This window comes from Lytechinus variegatus, chromosome 12, assembly GCF_018143015.1.
Source record: "Lytechinus variegatus isolate NC3 chromosome 12, Lvar_3.0, whole genome shotgun sequence".
Classification (NCBI taxonomy): domain Eukaryota; kingdom Metazoa; phylum Echinodermata; class Echinoidea; order Temnopleuroida; family Toxopneustidae; genus Lytechinus; species Lytechinus variegatus.
This window is the reverse complement of record NC_054751.1, coordinates 8,194,500-8,215,096: the sequence shown is the minus strand read 5'-3', so window position 1 is coordinate 8,215,096 and position 20,597 is coordinate 8,194,500. Positions and strand designations below refer to the sequence as shown.

The 20,597-nt window shown below is 38.6% G+C and overlaps 1 protein-coding gene across 1 annotated transcript in view; it reads left to right on the top strand.

The window, feature by feature from the left end:
• The window catches only part of LOC121425000 (fibrocystin-L-like), a 68,024-nt gene that overhangs the window by 23,712 nt on the left and 23,715 nt on the right, over positions 1-20,597 (top strand). Inside the window, exons 12-32 of the mRNA XM_041620916.1 lie at positions 188-413; positions 1,120-1,371; positions 1,587-1,854; positions 2,231-2,398; positions 2,647-2,813; positions 3,419-3,649; positions 4,307-4,434; positions 4,882-5,048; positions 5,648-5,953; positions 6,848-7,002; positions 7,962-8,090; positions 9,609-9,717; positions 10,272-10,481; positions 11,304-11,500; positions 12,414-12,570; positions 12,923-13,109; positions 13,458-13,699; positions 16,282-16,470; positions 17,782-17,958; positions 18,320-18,630; positions 19,162-20,323. Of these exons, the coding sequence (XP_041476850.1) occupies positions 188-413; positions 1,120-1,371; positions 1,587-1,854; positions 2,231-2,398; positions 2,647-2,813; positions 3,419-3,649; positions 4,307-4,434; positions 4,882-5,048; positions 5,648-5,953; positions 6,848-7,002; positions 7,962-8,090; positions 9,609-9,717; positions 10,272-10,481; positions 11,304-11,500; positions 12,414-12,570; positions 12,923-13,109; positions 13,458-13,699; positions 16,282-16,470; positions 17,782-17,958; positions 18,320-18,630; positions 19,162-20,323 (5,138 nt within the window). The remainder of the gene's footprint in view (positions 1-187; positions 414-1,119; positions 1,372-1,586; positions 1,855-2,230; positions 2,399-2,646; positions 2,814-3,418; positions 3,650-4,306; positions 4,435-4,881; positions 5,049-5,647; positions 5,954-6,847; positions 7,003-7,961; positions 8,091-9,608; positions 9,718-10,271; positions 10,482-11,303; positions 11,501-12,413; positions 12,571-12,922; positions 13,110-13,457; positions 13,700-16,281; positions 16,471-17,781; positions 17,959-18,319; positions 18,631-19,161; positions 20,324-20,597) is intronic.

Below are 20,597 nucleotides of genomic sequence, written 5' to 3'. Positions count from 1 at the left end.
TATACGTATTTTCAAATATACCACACAAATGCATCGCCGCGCTATATTTGTTTGCGTATTTGCTCTTATTTCTGCATTCAAGTAATATAATTTTGATGTCAGAGAAAAAATATTCGTTAGATAAATTACAATACATTTTTTTTGCATAATTAAATGATGATGTCTTATTTTTTTGCATCCTTTACAGCGTCCGTGATGATTCCGACTTCAATACCTCAGCATCCGATTACTGCTCTCACATCCGCCAATTCGCTAGTTCACCCGACGACGCCCCTTGTGGAGAAGGCAACAACTACGTCTCTCGCTTCAGAGGATTCTTTGTACCACCGTCAGATGGTTACTATGCATTTGGCATCCAAAGCGATGACAATTCCGTTCTCTACTTCAGCCAGACCATGTTCCCTGCAGATAAGGTCAGTGAGAGTCTTTTTCTCTTTCTCCTGCCAATTATGCTCCTCAAGACACACTTGACACTAATGGCGGGGGGGGGGGGGGGGCTTGAAAAAAAGTTGAGTTTCAATAGAAGTCAAATCATTTGGAAATCAAATGCAAATTAGCATCCACTAGATGATCGACCTTTAAAAAGCAATCAATCGCCATCGCGTTGCTATAGAATCGTGCTTGAGATAAAACGCAAGTTTCTTGCGACGCCTCGTTACCCTTTAGTTTTATTAACACTAGCCTTCCTTCTCATGCAATTCTTCCAGTTATCTCTCATGAAAGAACATCTGCAGACGTACCTGTCATCAAAAGCGTCATTCCTCTCCTACTCCTCCCTTCCTCGATGTTTTCCTATCAAAAGAAGATGCAGTGTTTACAATAATATTACCTGTGGAAATCATTTACCTTTAGAGTTTAGATTTTCAAAGAGCAAATTTATTTGGTTGAAGTTAAACGCCAAAATAGTTGTAAAAAATGAAAATAACAACGATTTTGAGAAACCCCCTCTTTATTAACTGTTAAAACCTCGTACCGAACATTACAGAATCTTTACGTGAATCGTCTATAGCTTTGGAGATGATCTTGGAGATTTTTTTTTTAACTATCGCAGACGTTGAGATTAAAACCACTGACATGATATTCACAATTGCTCATTTATGTCTATGTGCTTATTTACAGGTTGAGATCGCAAGTAGCCCGTCGTATTCCAACTCCATAACTCGCTTCGAAGAACAGATCTCAGCCAAGATGTTCTTGGAAGGTGGAAAGTATTACTACATGGAATCACGGATGAGGGACTATACATCAGGAGATTTCATGTACGTTGGTGTGTTTATGTCTAATAGTTCCATCATATCATCGCAGTATGAAGGGGCCACGAGTGAGGAACAGACAATCACCATTACATCCGATGTCCAAAATGAATATCAGGTAATAGTTTTTTCCAACGTCGTGAAAGAAAAAATAATAATTTCTTCATGTATTTCAAAACTTGATACACGTACAGCACATGATCACAAAATTCAGTTTTGTAAGATCCGTACTTTTATCGTGGACGATGGATTTAAGGAAAGATATATTTTATTTGGAATACAATGAGCCCTGAGATATAAAATTTGTATTCTGTTCACCCTTTTCAAAAACAGTCGGTAACATACGGAGATGGCCTTTACGAGACACAGGACGTCCGAGTCAGCCTCGGTTGTACAGGCATATTCTGTGATGATGATGATGACCAGTTCATTATGACCACTGTCCCCAGCGAGATGGTCAACACTACGGAGGATAACGCGACCACGGCTGAGAGTACCACGATGACCATGATGATGACGACGGAGAATAGCACGGAGGGAAGCGGCAGCGGAAGTGGTTTCATGGGATACTTCCGTCTCAGTTATGGTGCCTTTTCAACCGGTACGTAAAAATAGCAACAACAACATCAACAATGAAACCGTGCGTCAGATCAATAGCTCTGACATGTATGACATGAAAAAAATGTTTAAAGGTAGAAAGAAAGAGTGAAAATTCCGAATGCACGTGTGAGTGGGTGTGTGATTGTGGAGGGGGGGGGGGGTAAAGAGGAACGGACACGGGTGAACTAGAGACGGTTGGATGGTGGGATGTGAGGGATGACGAAAATTATCAGTGCGTCCTAATTGTTATCCTTCGAATGATCCCTTGCAAGATTGATTGACGAAGTACACTTACGTAAAAAACGACAGTCAAAACTCTGGGAAGTCAGCTTACTCTATTTGTTTTGATCTTCTCAAATCATCTTCCTACTCCACAGATGACATTGAAGTCGGTGCCTCAGCGATGGAAGTTCAGGATGCTCTAAACATGTTACCCCTTGGAAACGGATCGGGCACGAATATGACGTACGGTAACCTCTCTGTCACTGTAACTGCTTGGGAAGAGGGTGACCTCACCATCTACAGAGTCAGGTTTAACTCCTTTGGTAAGTGAAAATTTGTTTTTTGAATGACCGCAGAAGTTTAAACTAGTAATCTGTGTTATGAGATTAGGCGTGTTTCGAGGAAGATTAAATTCTACATCATTTTTGTGATATGCAAGTTTGAGTATTTTATTAGAATAAACTGCCACGTCGGCTCAGAATGTCGATTTTTGCGCTGTAACTGTTCATGGAGTTTAAAAAAAGGATTAAATTCTTGGAATACAATGACACCACGTGTGCTCTCTTTACAGGTGCGTTCTCTCTTCTGGAAGATGCTAGTTACGATACCAATGTGAGGGTGAATATTTCTCGGGTTACTGCTGGTGCAGTGAATGGAACTGCGGTTCCGTCCAGTTTTAGACTCTCCTACGGCGGACGTATTTCTGAACTTCTGACATTCGATGCCTCGGCTGATGATGTAAGTATACACAATGGAAGGAAAGAAAAAAATGAACTGAAATAACCCGAACTCCGGCCCAGAGTACCCGTTACCTACCACCTCTAGTATGGGGTCTGTTACACAAAACTTAGCAGTTATAGTATAACATTTTTTTGCGATTAATTGCATTGATTACAATGTACAATCAATCGTGAAAATCAAGCGTACGATTAATCGCTTGCCCTAGATCGGTTGATAAGAAAACGGTTGTATTTTTTTCATATTTGTCAAATCAAAATTGCTATTGGCATTGGATGAATGTCCCCTTTATAGAAAAGGTATACAGTCATAGTAAATATGATATGAAAGAGATTAAAACAAAAAGGAAGGCGAGGCATAAAGCTTCCAAAAAGCATAACGAGAAAACAATGTAAAAATTAGAATAAATAATTATTCAAAATAAGTAATTAAAATAAAGATGAAAAGATGAATAGGTGAGTTAGTAAATGTATGCTGTTTTTTGTCACAACTATTAACCTGTAGCAAGTTTTTTGTTTTTTCCAACTTTGTCGGGAGACAGCACATTAACTCATTTCCTAACTAACTTTCAGTTCCTAATCATATACATTTTATATCTTCTTCAGGTTCGCGATGCCGTTTTAGACATGATCACGGTGAAATGCGAATCGACAAGCAGCGGCAGACCGTATTATTTCGTCGACTACGAGTCGGCCGCCGTCGGTTCAGAGTACGGAACTCGTGTGAACGATCAGGAACCATTCTGTGGACGAACCTCGCTTCGTAATCCCAACTGGGTATTTTACGCCGGGGTAATGGGATCTGTTTCAAGTGTTGATCTGCGATACACAAGCAAGGTATATATCACAAACACGATATTTAAGGAAAAAAATGTATGGAAATGAAAAATCGTTTGTAACACTTTTGATCGGGATTTAATCTGCTCGTTCGTTTATTTCATATGCCGGTCTTTACTATAGTGGGGATCTGTTTTTGAAGTATAGCCTACATCTTTCGACCATTCTCTTGTAAGATTAAGTTTGATAACCTCCTTCCATGCTAACTCGTTTGAGCTTTCGGGAAAAATCAAATTAGCATTATTGCTGTTAATTTCATGTGCGAGCGTAATATAAGACATTTATCATGCATACTTATTTCATGAGAGGGCATTATTTTTTGTATATGTCAAAAATTGATTTCAATATTTGTAGATTTGATATTGAAGAAGCTGTGACTAAACGTAATAGTTACATAATTTGTGCATCATAATAAGCAAATCTAGAAATGCCGATTTGTAGCGTTATTCTTGTTGACTGTTTTCTATCTTTTTAGGGGGGGACTTGTCCTTTAATCCGTCATCATTGTCGTCTCTATTATTGTCAAAGTTCTAGCCTACAGTCTTTTCTTTGTAAGAAATAAATGTCAACAATAATAACATTCTTTGTGGAAACAGATTGATAGATACTTATAGTCTCCATAGTCAATAATTTTTTTTCACTTTTGTTTCATTTTAGTTTTGTTTGGGACATCGTGGAACTGGTTTTGAGAAATGGTTTTATGTCTGGGTGTCATGGATTGATAAGAGTAAGAGCAGCCGATTCAACGCAATCTACATCAATGGCGGCTTCGTCCAAAATAACAAGTATGTATATATACATTAGCGATGAACGTTCTGAGTTTCCTTTTCATATACACCTACTTTTATTGCAAGATCTGATCGAAAAGAGGAACGTTTCCTCCGAATGACCGAGTTAAAAGTAAGACCTTTTTATTTGTAATTACACATTACTTTGACATTCGTCTAAACGCTAATTATTCTGTAATTTAATATCGTGCACGGCATTGTTTTAAACTCATAGATCCCCATTGGTCTTGTATAAACCACCATATTATCTACTTGATATCATGATTTTGGTTTTGTATGTGTGTGAAATTATTGAAAGGATTTCCTCCTCATTTTGCGTGCAAATTTGATTTCAAATTCGAGATAAGAGGAAGAAGAATTCGGAGGAGGAGGGGGAGGAAGAGGATCGATTGAAGAAAAATAAAAGAGCCTGTTATAAGCCCGAGTATTATATTCAATTTTCAGTTGGCAGCATACATGCGTTGATCTATGGGACACGATATCAACGTCGTGGATTTCTAACGAATGGCTTTCTGGAACCGGAGTTTATTTGGAACGTATTCGTCTGTATGAGAAGACTGATCAAGAGTTCTGGGTGGATAACATCTTCTTCGGCGTGAAGGAGGACTCATGTAAGAATAAGATATTATTTTGTATTATAATATCAGCATGTGCATCAATGTCTCCTTGATCGGGGTAATGGTCCCTCAAATATCATTAGGAATTTTTCCAAAAGGCTGTTCAAATTGATGCGACAGGAACATGAACTTGGATAACATGTTATGAATGTTATTTGCAAAATTGGAATAAAATTAAAGGAAATAGGTGAACTTGCACTTAACGGGCACTCAGTTAACACGGGGAAAAAATGCATTTCACTCGATAAGAGATAACCAGATGGCAGTATGGACATCGAGTTGTGTTTACCATCCGCTGCTATAAAAAAATAAAATGTTGATCCACATCCGGGATCCACATCAGTGATAGATGTGATAGAGATTTGTGGGATCCGGAGTAGGTCCGGATCCGGGAGTATATGTTGGGAGGAAGTCCTAAATGAGAAGCGCTGCTCTGCCAAATTGGCGCGCGGTGCAGGATTGCAGGTTGGGGTGGCGGGGGCGCCACGAAGATGAGCTGAATAATTCATTGTTATGGACATCGAAGAAATGTATGTGATATCGATTCGTATTAGTCTTCATGATGATCTACTTTTAATTGCATCATTTTTCAGACGGAGTTCGTGTTCCAGCTGCACGGCCAAATGACAACTTCATCCTTGACGCCTCCGTTGAAGCTACCAACTCCGGTTACATTGTTGAGCTCGAGCCCGCTCAATGCGGCCATAACTTCCCTCTCATCGGCATCCAAGGTGGACAAATTAATGCTGGTTCCACTGACGCTGGGAGCGATTTCGCAACATATAGCAGCCGGCTGTGGGATGATGGTGCTAGCGTAACGGTGTCGTCAGTCCAGCGCTCAACTCCTCCGGTACAAGGGACCTTCAATCTCGCTCAGGAAGGAGGCGGTGAAGTTTATGGTGAGTACATGAATCATTTTGCTTTTCGTCTTTTAATTGACATGTTATTTCCTTCTCTTTTTCTCATTCTGTTCATTGTTCTTGTAATTCTTTTTCATTCTCATTCCTTTTTGTTTATCTTTGAAATGTTATCCTATTGCTTATTCATCTTTATGCTGTTCCTACTTGTGTATAGTTCTAAAAATAATGGGGATCATCCTTGATTAATTAAGTTAAGGATTGATTGGTTTATGAAAATTCATTGAATATTATATTTTTTCTCCAATTTATTTTCTTGGAGATATTTTTTGGAGATATTTATAGGTTATGAAACTTTCCATATTTTTCTCATGTCTGTAATTTTGAAGAGTTAATTCATTAGTTAGTTATTTATTACTCAATGAATATATAATTCACTGGATCAGCTGTCATTTCAGTTTTTTTGTTCTTGAAAGAAAAAAATTGGATAAATGTAATTTCATATAATAAGCTACAAACGAACAGTGGGGATTTGACATCAGTTTGCTCATTGAATATTCATGAAGACATGCCTAGAACTTTTTCAGCGGAATAATGCAAATCTTTGAAATGCCATAACTTTATTATTCCTTGTCCGATTTTGATCAAATCTTCAGTGTTTTGTTTGTCTGATTTTTCTTTATCTGTTCAAATCATATTTTTGTCAGCCTGGAGCATCCCTTTAATGCTAATGCTATTGGCCTAAGTGACAATAATACATGTATATATATTCATAATTTGTTTTTTACAATCTGTCTTTGTCCTCTTCAAGTAGCGTAACTGGTGAACCTCACCATAGCCCAGTTTTCAAAAAGGTTAAACTAGTCCTTCATTGCTTTAGAATATTAAAAAAAAAATGATTATCTTTGAAATTCTTTTATTATTTGTTTTCTCCAGGCATCAGTGGCCAGAGTACAGCAGCCCAGTTGAAGGATGCTCTTGAGACATACTTGGATGTTGGTGATCTCTCGGTGACGCGGTCCGGTGAATGTACTGGATACAGATATAACATCAAATGGGACAGCAAGGGAGGCGCTCAGGGATTACTACAGGTGAGGAACTGAATGATATAAATCCAAATTGTTTGTAGAACAATTTTAACGGGGATTCCATTAACCAAAGTGTATAATAAATCATAAAAATCAAGTTAACGACAAACAATCACTAAGCTTTTTTATAGGACTCTGGTCATCAGTCTGATTTGTAAAAGAAACTTTGTCAGAGTTATTGGGAAATGCAGTAAGTGTTGCATTGATAAATTACATCACCATGGAGAGTCCAATTGGCGTCCAATATTTTGTCTACAGTTTGCAAGTAGCGCCATTTTAGAGGATATCGACAAAATTTTGTTGATATCCTCAAAATGACTTTTTCCATTTTCCATGTATTTCTAGAAGAAGTTGTGTGTTGGATCATTTGACTATTCATCATGGCAATTGTGAAATTGGTTTTGTTAAGACGACTGTGCAGCACCATGCCTGCATGGATACACACATTCATTCAATGAACAAGGTTATAATATAACCTTGTTCTCAGTTACGTCTCTATGTGTGGCAAAATAAGGGTGGCAATTTTGGCTTATTTTCTCTTTTTATATGATACAAATGCTTGATTTTCTTACACTGTCAATTTCCAATACAGCTATTCATCATATAACTTGGCTCTTATGTAAATTTTGTTCTTTAAATTATTTTTTCTTAATTAAAAATAGAGATTGAAAAATGAAAATTTTTTGTCATATTACTTTCATGCTCTACAGGGCGTACACAAAAATATGCCCAAAATGCAAGTTTTTGAGCGCTCTGGTGAAGACAAAAATTATTCCCAAGTTACTAATGAAAAGTGAATTGCAACTGTATGGAAATTAGTAATTTTGTTCACAAAAGTGATATTTTAATGATTTTTTACATTATTGGCATACCATAGTCCTACCTGTAGATTCCCCACAGGCAGGATGGTTGCAGTGAGCAAGTGGATACACATATGATCTCATTCCTTCTCCTCTCCTCAGGTAACATCCAATGACCTTTACAACAATGTGACCTGGGTCAACGTGACAACAGCTCGTATTTACGAAGGCAATGTCTTCTTATCCAAAATCCCTGGAGAGTTCCTAAGGACAGTCAACGATCACCCACAGGTGAGTTTTAGTACTCTGAGATATAATTGTTTGATGTGTGGTGAGCAGTGGGATTTATAATGATAAAGATGTAGGGGAAGGCGGGGTAAGTTGTGACAGTTTTTGCTTTTTGCATGTTAGAATTGATATGATTAATAATCTTGTCGAAATAAGTACCTTGCCTTGAAATTTAATTCTTCTGAAATATTTTCCACCTATATATAACTTTCTATCCCCACACTGAAAGTCATCGTGACCTTTGAAAAAAACGATGTCAAATGGCTCAACTTGCCCCATATATGGGGTAAGTTTGAGCCACCTTCTGGGGTAAGTTGAGCCACAAAGAACTGTGTACAAAATGTATGAGGGGAGAACCAGCATGTCAATTTTTTGTTTAAAGTCTTTTCACTTGCTAATTCTCTATAAATACTAACATCCTTTAAAAGGAAAAGGGCAGTCATGTAAATTTGCTCCTTTCAGCCAGCATTTCAATCGATTTTTATGGTTTGTTTGTTTTTTAAGATACATTACCATAGGAATTACCATGGCTCAACTTACCCCATGCTGTTTGGCTCAACTTACCCCAGTCCGAACTTAGTGCGATAATTTTGTATCCACGCATTTATTATGCATCCATGATATAAATGACTATGACAAGAATGAAGATCCATACCTGGACTAATAATGTTGTTATAATGTCTTGATTATATTCAATGACGTGTGTGTTTATAAAGCACTTATCTATTTCACACTCTTTTTTACTTTTTTGGCTGAAATTCATGTTTTTCCCTCTAAAAAAGTACTTTTTGTTTCAAAGTTGAAAACAATGTGGGTTATGCTATAGGTCATCAATACATGACACCACCACAATGTCTGACTCATTCATTATTGGCCTGGGGCTGGTGGCTCAACTTGCCCCTATGCTCAACTTACCCCGCCTTCCCCTATTGATAAAGAAATAGTAGGTTTCTTGAGATGGCATGTAAGAATAAAAGGTGTTTTCTTTTTTGTCCTTCAGGACAAACTTAACAGAAGTGTAATTCTACAATGTATTGTAACTAACATTGAAACCTTATAAAAAAAGCCAGTCAAAAATCAACTTGGGAAAGATCATTGCAAGCACGCTTGTTTTCATTTTATCATGTTTTATCATGGATTTGATTGTTCAGCAGGTTTTTTTTTTTGTTTTGTTTGCAACACACTAAACATCACTTAAATACCTCTGCAAAATTTAATTTGGTGCTTGATATCTTATTGACTTTGTCCGCAAGATGTTGCTGACAGTTATCATGCCATGTTTGAATGAACATGAAGGGATGTGTTGTAAGAAAATTATATGCAAATAACTGCAAATATATCAATAAAAAATATTGATAAGTGTTAGATAAAGCAAGTCCATCCATACTTCCTGTTGTAAAAATTAAACAGACCCTTGGGTTTTTCATAAAGCTGATTTCATTTTTTGATGCAAATCCAATAATGGACACAAACATCTTTTCAGAATCCTAAACTAGTCATACAATTGATTTTTCGTAACAGGTGGAAGTGATTGTGAATGGTATACCATCTTCATGTCAGAATGATTCCTGTAGCTTTCAGTACACCCCAGCTGCTACTCCCACATTGAGTTCCATCACTCCTTCTTCAGGTAAACATATCACTGACGTCAAGTTAATCTTTCGGGGAAAAGATACTTTTGGGGGGCAAATTTTATGGTCTGTATGAATTGTCTATAATGCTAACATGCTATTTGAGCCCTTCTCTATCGATATATTTATTTTCACATAAAGTTAACCGTTAATGGTTAAGTGGAATTAAGCTGAAATGCTCATAAACTGTCATGTTCTTCAATTTGGCAAACAAAACAATGGCATGCACAGCGTAGCATCAAATTATAACGTCCTAAAGAACAGTTAATGAAAGTGGTTTAAATCTATTGAAAATAACATATTTTGAAGGGAAAATTAAATATGTGACATTCCCATATTGTTTGCAATTTAAGTATAATAAAATTGTTTGAGATTACTATTCTTGACTAAAACAAAAGATATATTGATGATTTAGAGTAGAAAAGTATTGAAACATTGGCCCCATTACTAATTTGTATCTTATATTTTCATGATATCAAATACCTGAATTAAATAGGCAATCCTCTAAATACGTGTATTACCATTATGTTTATACCTGTCTCCCTGACCCCAGGATCGGCCAACGACGGCACCTCTGTCGTGATCATTGGCACAGGATTCAGTGATAACATCGGCGAGAACAATGTGACCATCGGTGGTGCAGATTGCACGATCACCGACGCCAATGCGACAAGGATTGAGTGCGATGTTGGCCAAGCTCAGGGAGGAGTTTATAACATCTCTGTCATTGTTGATGGAAAGGGAAGTGCCTCCCTACCATCAGGTTAGTATCCAATTCAGTTTTATTTCTTGATGATTGCATTACTTCTTTCATTTACATCAAGCAACTTAATTGCAACCATGACAAGATTGTTGCAAGGAGTATGCTGGTGAAGCTGTTGTGTGAGAACAGATGACTCTGTGGAGACTGTGGTATTCGGATAACATATTTGTATGATGATATAATGCAGGTTATCAAGTAACCATGGATACAGGCTGAATTAACGGACATGGATACTGTAACGATGATGATCACTAGTTAATGAAGAGGATATTTCTGAACATATTCTATATATGTTCTCAGTTGGACTTGTCAGTTGAACTTACTTCATTAATTTTTTGAGTTGCGACATTTCGATTTCACGTTCTCTTCAGGACGCTTGAACATCAGACCAAATCATCTTTGACAGCAGTTAAATTTTCACTTGTGAGGGAGTCAGGGAATTTTCTGTTTTGGCGGAACATACAATGTTTGTGTTGTAAGAATACCTTGCAATGTCATTTTCTTTTTTTTCTTTTTAGGAATTACCCCTTGATATCTCCCTTTTTTTATTGTGTCTACCAGTTCAATATAGGAGATCAAATCCTTTATATATTAAGTCAGTATACATTCTTATCCCCATATGTTTACAGTACATAGATCACCATGGAGGATAAATGAGATTAGTTAAATCTCTGATGAAAATAGCTATGATATGGTAGGAATAGGATAAGGTAAACTAATCCTTATACATGCCACTTTAATTAAATGACAGAGATTGATTTGAAATATTTACAATCACTCATCTAATCTCTCGTGCTTTTTAATTCTATGATCATCCTTTAGGAGGGGTCGAATTTGAGTACAGCTTTGATGTTACCTCCATCTCACCTGACGAAGGCAGTGCAGCAGGAGGAACTGAAGTAACCATCAGCGGCTATGGCCTTGGAGGTGACAATGACGTTGAGGTTGCCATTGGAAGTAATGACTGTGAGGTCGTATCTTCATCCTACGACGAGATCGTGTGTGTGATTGTCGTTGAGGTGAGAGGAATGGATATCACATTTTTTGCTGAATAAAATTGATATTAGTAGCACCATACATTTTTATTATATGTATATTTTTTTTACATTGATTTGAGTTGAAATATTTCAAAGCACATTGTGATGGAAATATCTTTATTTAAGCAATTATAATTAGCTTCCATATGAAGTTAAATTGATCACTTCCAGATAAATATTCTCAGCTCATTGTTAATTTGTGTGTCACTACGAACTTGCTGAAAATATCTAAAGGCACCAAATAATGCACTTTACACCACTAAAATTGAAATTTCTTTGTCATGTAAAGAATTTTTTAAAAATGACAGGATGTTCATTCCAATCTTTGTTTACACCATCACTTTCTCAGTTTATGTGCATGCAAATATGCCAGATCCGAAAAATATATTTCAAAAATCATGATTTTATTCTGAAAGACAGACCAAGATTTGCGCATCTATTAAGAAGATTGATGATGGAAACAACTAATGGCATCAATATCTGATGGTGTGCAGTAGTAAAGTTCAAGGCAACTTCCTTTTTTAACCTTTTTCAAATTCTTGTTCAGTATATACATACTGTGTATACTGGTGTATCTTGTCCAATTTCTCTGCGCAACCTGATTTTGACATGAAAATTTCAAACTCGTCTTGCTCATTAATGCGTGAAGTGTTTGTTACATATTAGGTATCGAAATTTAGAGGTACAATTAAATGGTATGATAACATAAATGAAGTATAATAATTCATTTGCCTTTGAAGAAAAGAGATGTGGGAATCCCAGTTTCCTTTTTCTGGGACACACTGTATATGAATATATTTTGAATGCATGTGGATTAAATGTAGATTCAGGTCAACAATAAGCCGATGTAGATTTCCGCTCTTCCAAACCTATTTATCTTTGATCTATTATACAGGCAAGCTCCCGTCGCCGTCGTCGTTCCACCACCGATGCTGACGTCGTCATCAGCATTGAAGGGGTATCCGCTGTTATCGTAAACAATGGCTTCACCTTTGACACAAATCTGACTCCAACAGTTAATAGCCTCAGCCCCACAACCAGCAGTGTTGTCGGTAAGTAATCATCATTCTCTTATTTGATGATGTAAATACCATTCCATTCAATTCAATTCAATCTATTTGGCAAATACTATCCAATCTATAAAATACATGAACAAAGTCAATGCACATACCTATAAATGAGCCAGGACCTCTGTTAGACGCAAGATAAGTTCAAATCACTCTTTGGTAGAACGGTCCAAATCTGTGCCATCCTGAAAAGTCTGTACAAACTAGTTTAGCTCACACAAAGTAAAAACAAATCAATGAAACTTCTTTCCTAGAGGTAGAGTGATATTAAATATTTTAGAAGAAAGTGCCATTATATGGTGTGTTTCATGGTACTTTGATATCTTTTTCTTTTCAGGTGGTGATGATTTGACCATTTCTGGATCAGCCTTTGGTTCCAGCGGAGCTTCGGTCATGATTGGTTCAGCATCCTGCGAGGTCACTGACCAAAGCGATTCTTCCATCACCTGCGTCTTACCGGCCAACGTTCCAGGAGATTACGAAGTTGATGTCGAGATTGAAAGCATCGGCTTGGCTGATACTAGGTTAGTTGGACTCTTAAATTCTGTAGTTTGGCTTGATTGCTTCTGATGTCTTAAATTTGTAAAGGAACTGCCTTTTATTGACTCTATTCCAATCCCCATGACTCAACTGGAAGTGATATCTAGAGATTTTAAACCACCCTACAGATGCATACAGTGTAGATCTAGTTAGGTGGAGTTCATGCCAGAGAATAAAATTGTTTTGTTCTAATTTCACCTCAAGAATGGCCGTTTAGAACTGAATTTGGTTAATGAACTAATGAACTACAAATGTTAGTATCATAATCTGTAGCTAGCGAAGGATAAATTGATTACTAATATCTCTTCTATTCTCATGATTTTTCCACACAGCGCCATCGACCCATTTAGTTATGTCTTGGAGGTGACTGGAATGTTTCCATCCTCTGGGTCCCTCCAGGGAGGTACGGAGGTCACTCTGACCGGAGCCGGCTTCGGGACCGACCCTGATAACATCACCGTGACCATGGGAGGATTTGAATGTCAGGTGACTGCTATAGACGACGATGAACTGACCTGCACAGCATCAAGCTCAAGTGCCAATCACCGTGTGGACAACCTTGGCAGACACAGTAGTAAGTACTTAAATGGGGAATTCATAAAGAGGAGGGGGGGGTATGGGGTATTTCAAAAAGACTTAACCAGGGCTCGACACTAGCGGCGGTCCGACGGTCCCAGACCGGTAAAAATCGCTGTTGGGCCAGTAGATTTTCAGAAATTGGAAGATTTACTGGTCCGACATGACCAGTAAAAAATATCATTGTCGGGCCAGTAATTTTTCCAAAAATAGCAAGATTTAAGGGTCCGACATGACCAGTAATAAAAACCATTGTTGGGCCAATAACTTTTCCAGAAATGGTCAAATTCACAGCAAACCATTTCCCCCCGTTAAATTCTGCAATTCACACACAGAATACACACAGAATGAATCGCACGTGTTACTAGAGTACTATACAGCATGCATACAGTGTACATGTAGTCAGCCACACAATCCACATGGTGAATTCTCCACTGGCCGCACGAACGAAGCCTGGCTAAACTCTGGCAGAAACTCTCTCACAGAACTGTCAAAATTCACGGTTCATACTCATGAAAGGCTCTTATAATGTCCATATTTCCTAAAAATTGGAGTAACTCTGTCATCCGTAAGCAGTAAAAGGGTAAATTTTCACTTCTGTTTGGTTCAAAAAGATCGGGTCTCGGGTGGTATCGTCTGAATACATATTAGCCCCACATATGCATTTATGTGTGTGTTGATACACTTGGTTTCTGACTTTCTTTCGTAGCTATTTTAATTGAGCCAAAAAAGAAACAAATTATTTATGATAATAGTTTTAGCTTTCTTCCTGTTTTCTTTCCTTCTTTCTTTTCAATCTTTTAATTTTTTTTCTCTATTTCTTTCCTTCTTTCCTTCCTTCTTTCCTTCCTTCTTTCCTTCCTTCTTTCTTTCCTTCCTTCCTTCCTTCTTTCCTTCCTTCCTTCCTTCCTCCTTTCCTCCCTTCTTTCTTTCCTTCCTTCTTTCCTTCCTTCTTTCCTTCCTTCTTTCCTTCCATCCTTTCTTTCTTTCTTACTTTCCTTCCTTCCTTCTTTCCTTCCTTATTTCCTTCCTTCTTTCCTTCCTTCTTTCCTTCCTTCCTTCTTTCCTTCCTTCTTTCCTTCCTTCTTGCCTTCCTTCCTTCTTTCCTTCCTTCTTTCCTTCCTTCTTTCCTTCCTTCTTTCCTTCCTTCTTTCCTTCCTTCTTTCCTTCCTTCTTTCCTTCCTTCTTTCCTTCCTTCTTTCCTTCCTTCTTTCCTTCCTTCTTTCCTTCCTTCTTTCCTTCCTTCTTTCCTCCCTTCCTTCCTTCCTTCCTCCTTTCCTCCCTTCTTTCCTTCCTTCTTTCCTTCCTTCCTTCTTTCCTTCCTTCTTTCCTTCCTTCTTTCCTTCCTTCTTTCCTTCCATCCTTTCTTTCTTTCTTACTTTCCTTCCTTCTTTCCTCCCTTCTTTCCTCCCTTCCTTCCTCCCTCCTTCCTTCCTTCCATCCTTTCTTCCTTCTTTCCTTCCTTCTTTCCTTCCTTCCATCCTTCCATCCTTTCTTCCCTCCTTCTTTTCTTCCTTCCATCCTTTCTTTCTGACTTTCCTTCCTTCTTTCCTTCCTTCTTTCTTTCTTTCCTTCCTTCCTTCTTTCCTTCCTTCCTCCTTTCCTTCCTTCTTTCCTTCCATCCTTTCTTACTTTCCTTCCTTCTTTCCTTCCTTCTTTCCTCCTTTCTTTCCTCCCTTCCTTCCTCCCTCCTTCCTTCCATCCTTACTTTCCTTCCTTTCTTTCTTACTTTCCTTCCTTCTTTCCTTCCTTCTTTCCTTCCTTCTTTCCTTACTTCTTTCCTTCCTTCTTTCCTTCTTTCTTTTTTACTCTCTTCGTTTCTGTCTTGCTTTCTTTTTGTCCTTCATTCCTTCGTTTTACGGGGGGGGGGTCACGAAAGGCTAGAAAAATAAACTTGCGCCTTTTTTTTTTGTTTTCTTTACTTTTTGGGACCAGTAGATTTTAGGTTCGGACCAGTAAAAATTAGAAAAACTGGGTATCTACTGGTCCGACATGAATAGGTTGGACCAGTAGAAAAAATGGGTTAGTGTGGAGCCCTGACTTAACTGCAACCAGAAGCTGAGCTTAAATTTCCAGTTGCATGTGGTTATATATGCATCAGAGCATTAATCAAATTAAGCTTAGTTATATTTGATGTTAAATATCCTGTGGATGTTGGCATGTGAACATGACTTTAAGACTGAACTATTTGTAAATCACCCTCTTACCTACATAATCTGTAATGATGAAAATATATAAACGTTTCTATATACCGTATATAATTTCTATGGAATACTGAATTTAACTCAAGGCACCTTGAAATAGAATTCACAACAATTAGAACATGAGAATTTCTTAAAGGAAACAAAACATTGACACCTTGATGATAGAAATTGTTATTAACTCTAATGAAACAAAAAGTGCTCAGGATATTCAAAGAATACGTATCAAAATATTTTAAGCATTTATGTTGAAATTGACGTTCAGTGTTGAGAAAAGGATTAAAATATAGACTAAACATATTATTGATCAAAGCCACTCCAAGAGAAGATAAATATTCAGAGTAAAATGTCTTTGACCATATGTTCCTCTCTCTTACAGAATATGGAATAGGATACAAATGGAATCCCCAGCTTGTTACTATTGCTGCTGGAGACTCTGTAACCTGGTCTTGGACTATTGATCCATATGTGAACGGCATCGGATACGCAGTGCAGCAGACTGCCGATGGAGACTCTGTGGGATATGATGGAAGTGGCTTCTACAGCGGTGGAAGGTCTACTTCATCTGGTAAGTGGGATGATGTTATTGAAGCCAGTAAGGTATTCCCATTACGAAAATTTCCCGTTTGATTCTCGACCTCACTTCGGACTGCAAACTGCGGTCGCATACCCCGTTTTGCGTTTGCAAATCTCAAACAACTTTTCCAACCCCGATAAACCCATCTTGGCCAGGTAATCCCCTTGTCTCGATTTCACCACCACGGGCCAGCTAAACGAGCGTTGAGCCAAGGACGAAACGATAAACAACAGCTGTGTTATTACGTAAGACTTGTCTGCCTGTAGAAGGATCTTCGGAATTAAATTATTGTATTTGATATTAATCACGTTTTCAAAGGCATATTAAATTCAGACATCCAATACTAGTCCATTTTCAATTTCGAACGAAGAAAATCGACCTCGAAATAAGGAAAGTATGCGGAATAAAAATTACGGTATGCTTAGCATGCAAGGACCGCGATGCATCCCATCTAGTTTCTGTCCGTACAGCAAGAAAATATGGGATGCATGCCGTTCACTCGCGCAACGATACAGTCTTAACGAAAGAAAGGAAGGAAGAGAGAGAGAATGAAAGAAAGAAAAAGAAAGAAAGAAAGGAAGAAAAAAGTTTATATCAACGCGTGTATACATGGAACTCCATGCACTGAACAGAATGCAATCCATCGTGTGTGGCCCCCTGCTGTGACCGTTGATGCTGGGGCGTATTATCTTCGGACCGAGGTCAAGAAACAGGTGTTTCTATGCTTAAATTTCATGCTTGAGGGCAATAGGGTTTTGAGAAGAGATTTGATGATAAGGGAAACTTGGGGTATACTGCTCTTAAACGCAACATTTTCGTCATGCATCATCTGCTTTGACGTGGAATATAGACATGCTTCTGGTTTTTAATCTTATACAAATAGCACACAACTGAGTGTTAGTGGAGCCTTCAAGCTAGGTTTCTTTGGATATGTTTGGCTCTGTGCAGTAGCCGATCAGGCGAGTATCCAATGTGCACCTTCTGAAGAAACCAATCTTTCACTGCAAATTCTTTTACGAATGACACAACAAGTGCATGATAGTTGGAGAGAATAATTACAAAACACATCAATCCTTATTTCTGGTGCTTTCCTACTCTGTCACAAAAGTGCTGGTCTGCATTTCAATGTACCTTTTGTTAATGAATCCCATGTAGTGCACCAACAAATTTGAATGTCATGTGACATAGTTTCACCAATCACAATGCTTGAAGTAGTACACCTATATTTCATAACACTAAGACAGCTGTTAAAATGGATACAGGATTTGAATTTTAAAATTAGCATTTATCATTTACAATCAGGCTCTTACACCTACCAATTCGACGTTCCCGGGACCTACTACTACTCCAGCGGAGGTGTCCGAAGCGATGGTACCATTTTCATGAAAGGTGTGGTGGAGGTATTGCCTGTAGCTTCCGTTGCCATGGAACTTGATGTTGTCTTAGGAGGATTCAGTGCTAACCATGATGTCAACTCAGGTAAATTGATGTTTTGTGTTTAACCCATTGGTAGGGGAATTCTGTTATTTCCATAGTCTTTGTACAATCACCCCCTAGTCCCAGTAAGTAACGAGTTCGTAGAAATGAGAAGGCTCCTAGTTTATGTGTTACAGTATCAACTTTGGTGTTTATATCATGAATGATAATGATCATGTTAATGTATATAAGTTTATATAGCACTGAATACATTGAAACAAAGTCAGGCATAACTGAGAAGCTCTCCTTGCTTGCCTAAGCTTATTATAATCATCTGCTAAGGTGTACAGAATGTTGCAAACAATTTTATACTCCAGCCTCAGAAAATCCTTTCTGACCTTGCGTGTTTTTTGCCATCTTAAAGGAGAGTCCGATCCCACCGGTGGTGGTGCATGCTCCTATGAGGACACCACCATATCCGGCTGCTCCTCGGCGTCCCCCAACATCACAGACGACACCAAATTCAACTTCATCTTTGATGAGTGCATGACCCCAGCGATTTCCAACATCGCTCCACTGATAGGGGACAGCTCCGATACCATCGTCATTGAAGGCACCGGGTTCAGTGATCAGGACTGCGCCAATGTCATCACCGTGGGCCAGTATCCTTGCGTGACAACGTCTTCATCATCGACACGTTTGGAATGTGAAATCGATACGCAGGATGAGATGGAGGTACGTATACTCAAATCCTTGCTTGGCAAACACATGTTTTGGCTCAATTTCACTTAAGTGGTTTCCGTTGCTCCATGGAACAATCCATGGACTGTGCTGATTGTGTTTACATTAACTCATTTATTTCATTGGGTACACTGAGAAAAGTCCAATTAGAAATGAGCATTTCTAAACAGGGGGCTTTTAAAATCTTGTGTGAATGAAGCGTGAAAATACAAAAGATCTGCAAAGTTCTACCATACGGTACAATGGAAACCACCTTTTTGTGGATTCAGGCCACTGTGTCTATTATTTGTCACTCAATATTAGTTTATATTTAAAGTTTTATTGTAAAGCACTTTTAAATCACCTTCTATATACTCTGTTCCAATTTTTTTCTACAGGTATATAATATCTGGCAATTTTAGAAGACATCAAAATTTTAAGCTGAGATTTTGGTTGAGTGCTTAAAGATGAAAGGTATTTATGACTTGAAAATTTGATGCTTGCGATGATCAGAGTATTCATTGTTTCTTTGACTTTTTGTTGTAGGTTGGAGTGTACCATGAGATTGCTGTTAACGTTGCCAATCGAGGCTTTGCCATCCAAGAGTCTCACATCCTAGCCAACAGGTCCTTTGTGATGTACCCCAGGATTGACTCTGTGTCTGACTCAGATGGGTCTATCAGGGGTGGACTCACTTTGGTCATACAAGGAGATGGTTTTGCACCTGCTTCAGCCAGTAACATCGGAGTTTACCTTGGATCTCTTTCCTGCAGTATCACCTACTATAACTACACCTACATAGAGTGCACTACGCCATTATCCTCAGTGTATGGCTCACAGCTGGTGAGGGTCCAGGTGAATTCATTGTGGGCTGTTGGTGGCAGTTTCTTCAATTACACAGAGTTACAGACACCAAGCATCAGTGATTGGTCACCAGGAATCATAAGTGGTTCTGGGACCAGCATGACCTTCTCTGGATCCAAACTGTCATCTTCAAGTGACGACATCAGCATCACCATCGGAGGGGAAACATGCAGCATCACCGCAGCCGGTGTGTCGGAGGTGGAATGTGATATTGGTGCAGTTCCTGTCGGAACCCAAGACGTTCTCATCAACGTTGCTGGTAAGGGACTTGCACTTTTCGACAGTGGAAATGATACCGTCGAAAGTGAGGCCAACATCTTCTCAGTGAGTCCATCGGAAGGAAGCACTCAAGGGGGTCAGTTGGTCAACATCAGTGGTAATGGCTTTGTTAATGGAGCAACCGAAGTGACCATTGATGGCAGCAGCTGTGACATCCAGTCTATCAGCCTTTCAGAGATTCATTGCATCACTCCTGCAAACTCCGCTGGAACCTACGACCTTGTGGTTGCCAGTAATGGAGTCACCTACGACACTGAAGACTACGTCTACTCCTCATCTTCCACACCCACCGTGACCTCCATCACTCCCGGTTCAGGAGAAACGGGTACCAGCATCACCATATCTGGATCTGCCTTCAGTGATGTTGCTTCAGACATCACCATCACCATTGATGGGGTTGAATGCTCCATCACAAGTGCTGCCTCGTCACAGATTGAGTGTGAAATTGGGGCTCACTCTGCTGGTGTCTATGATGTTATGATCCATGTTGATGGACTTGGAGATGCTGATAATGCAGAAACATTCGAATATGAACTCACTGTTTCATCCACTTCACCTTCAACAGGTAACTATTGACCCTTCTGGTTAAAATTGTACGTGGTTAAAAAAGTTTTGTTTTTCATTTGAATTAATTAACTATTTTAGTTTTAGCTAATGGTGAGACTGGGGAAGGGCAACCAAAGAAGACATAGAAGAAGCAAGTGGGTGGGAGGATGGGATTTAGAGAGAAGAGTATGGAGGTAGCATTTTATGAGTGTATTCAGCCAACCCCAATTTTTTTTTATCATACTAGTTGATTCAAACCTGAGATTACTTCTACTTCTCTCTATTTTTCCTAA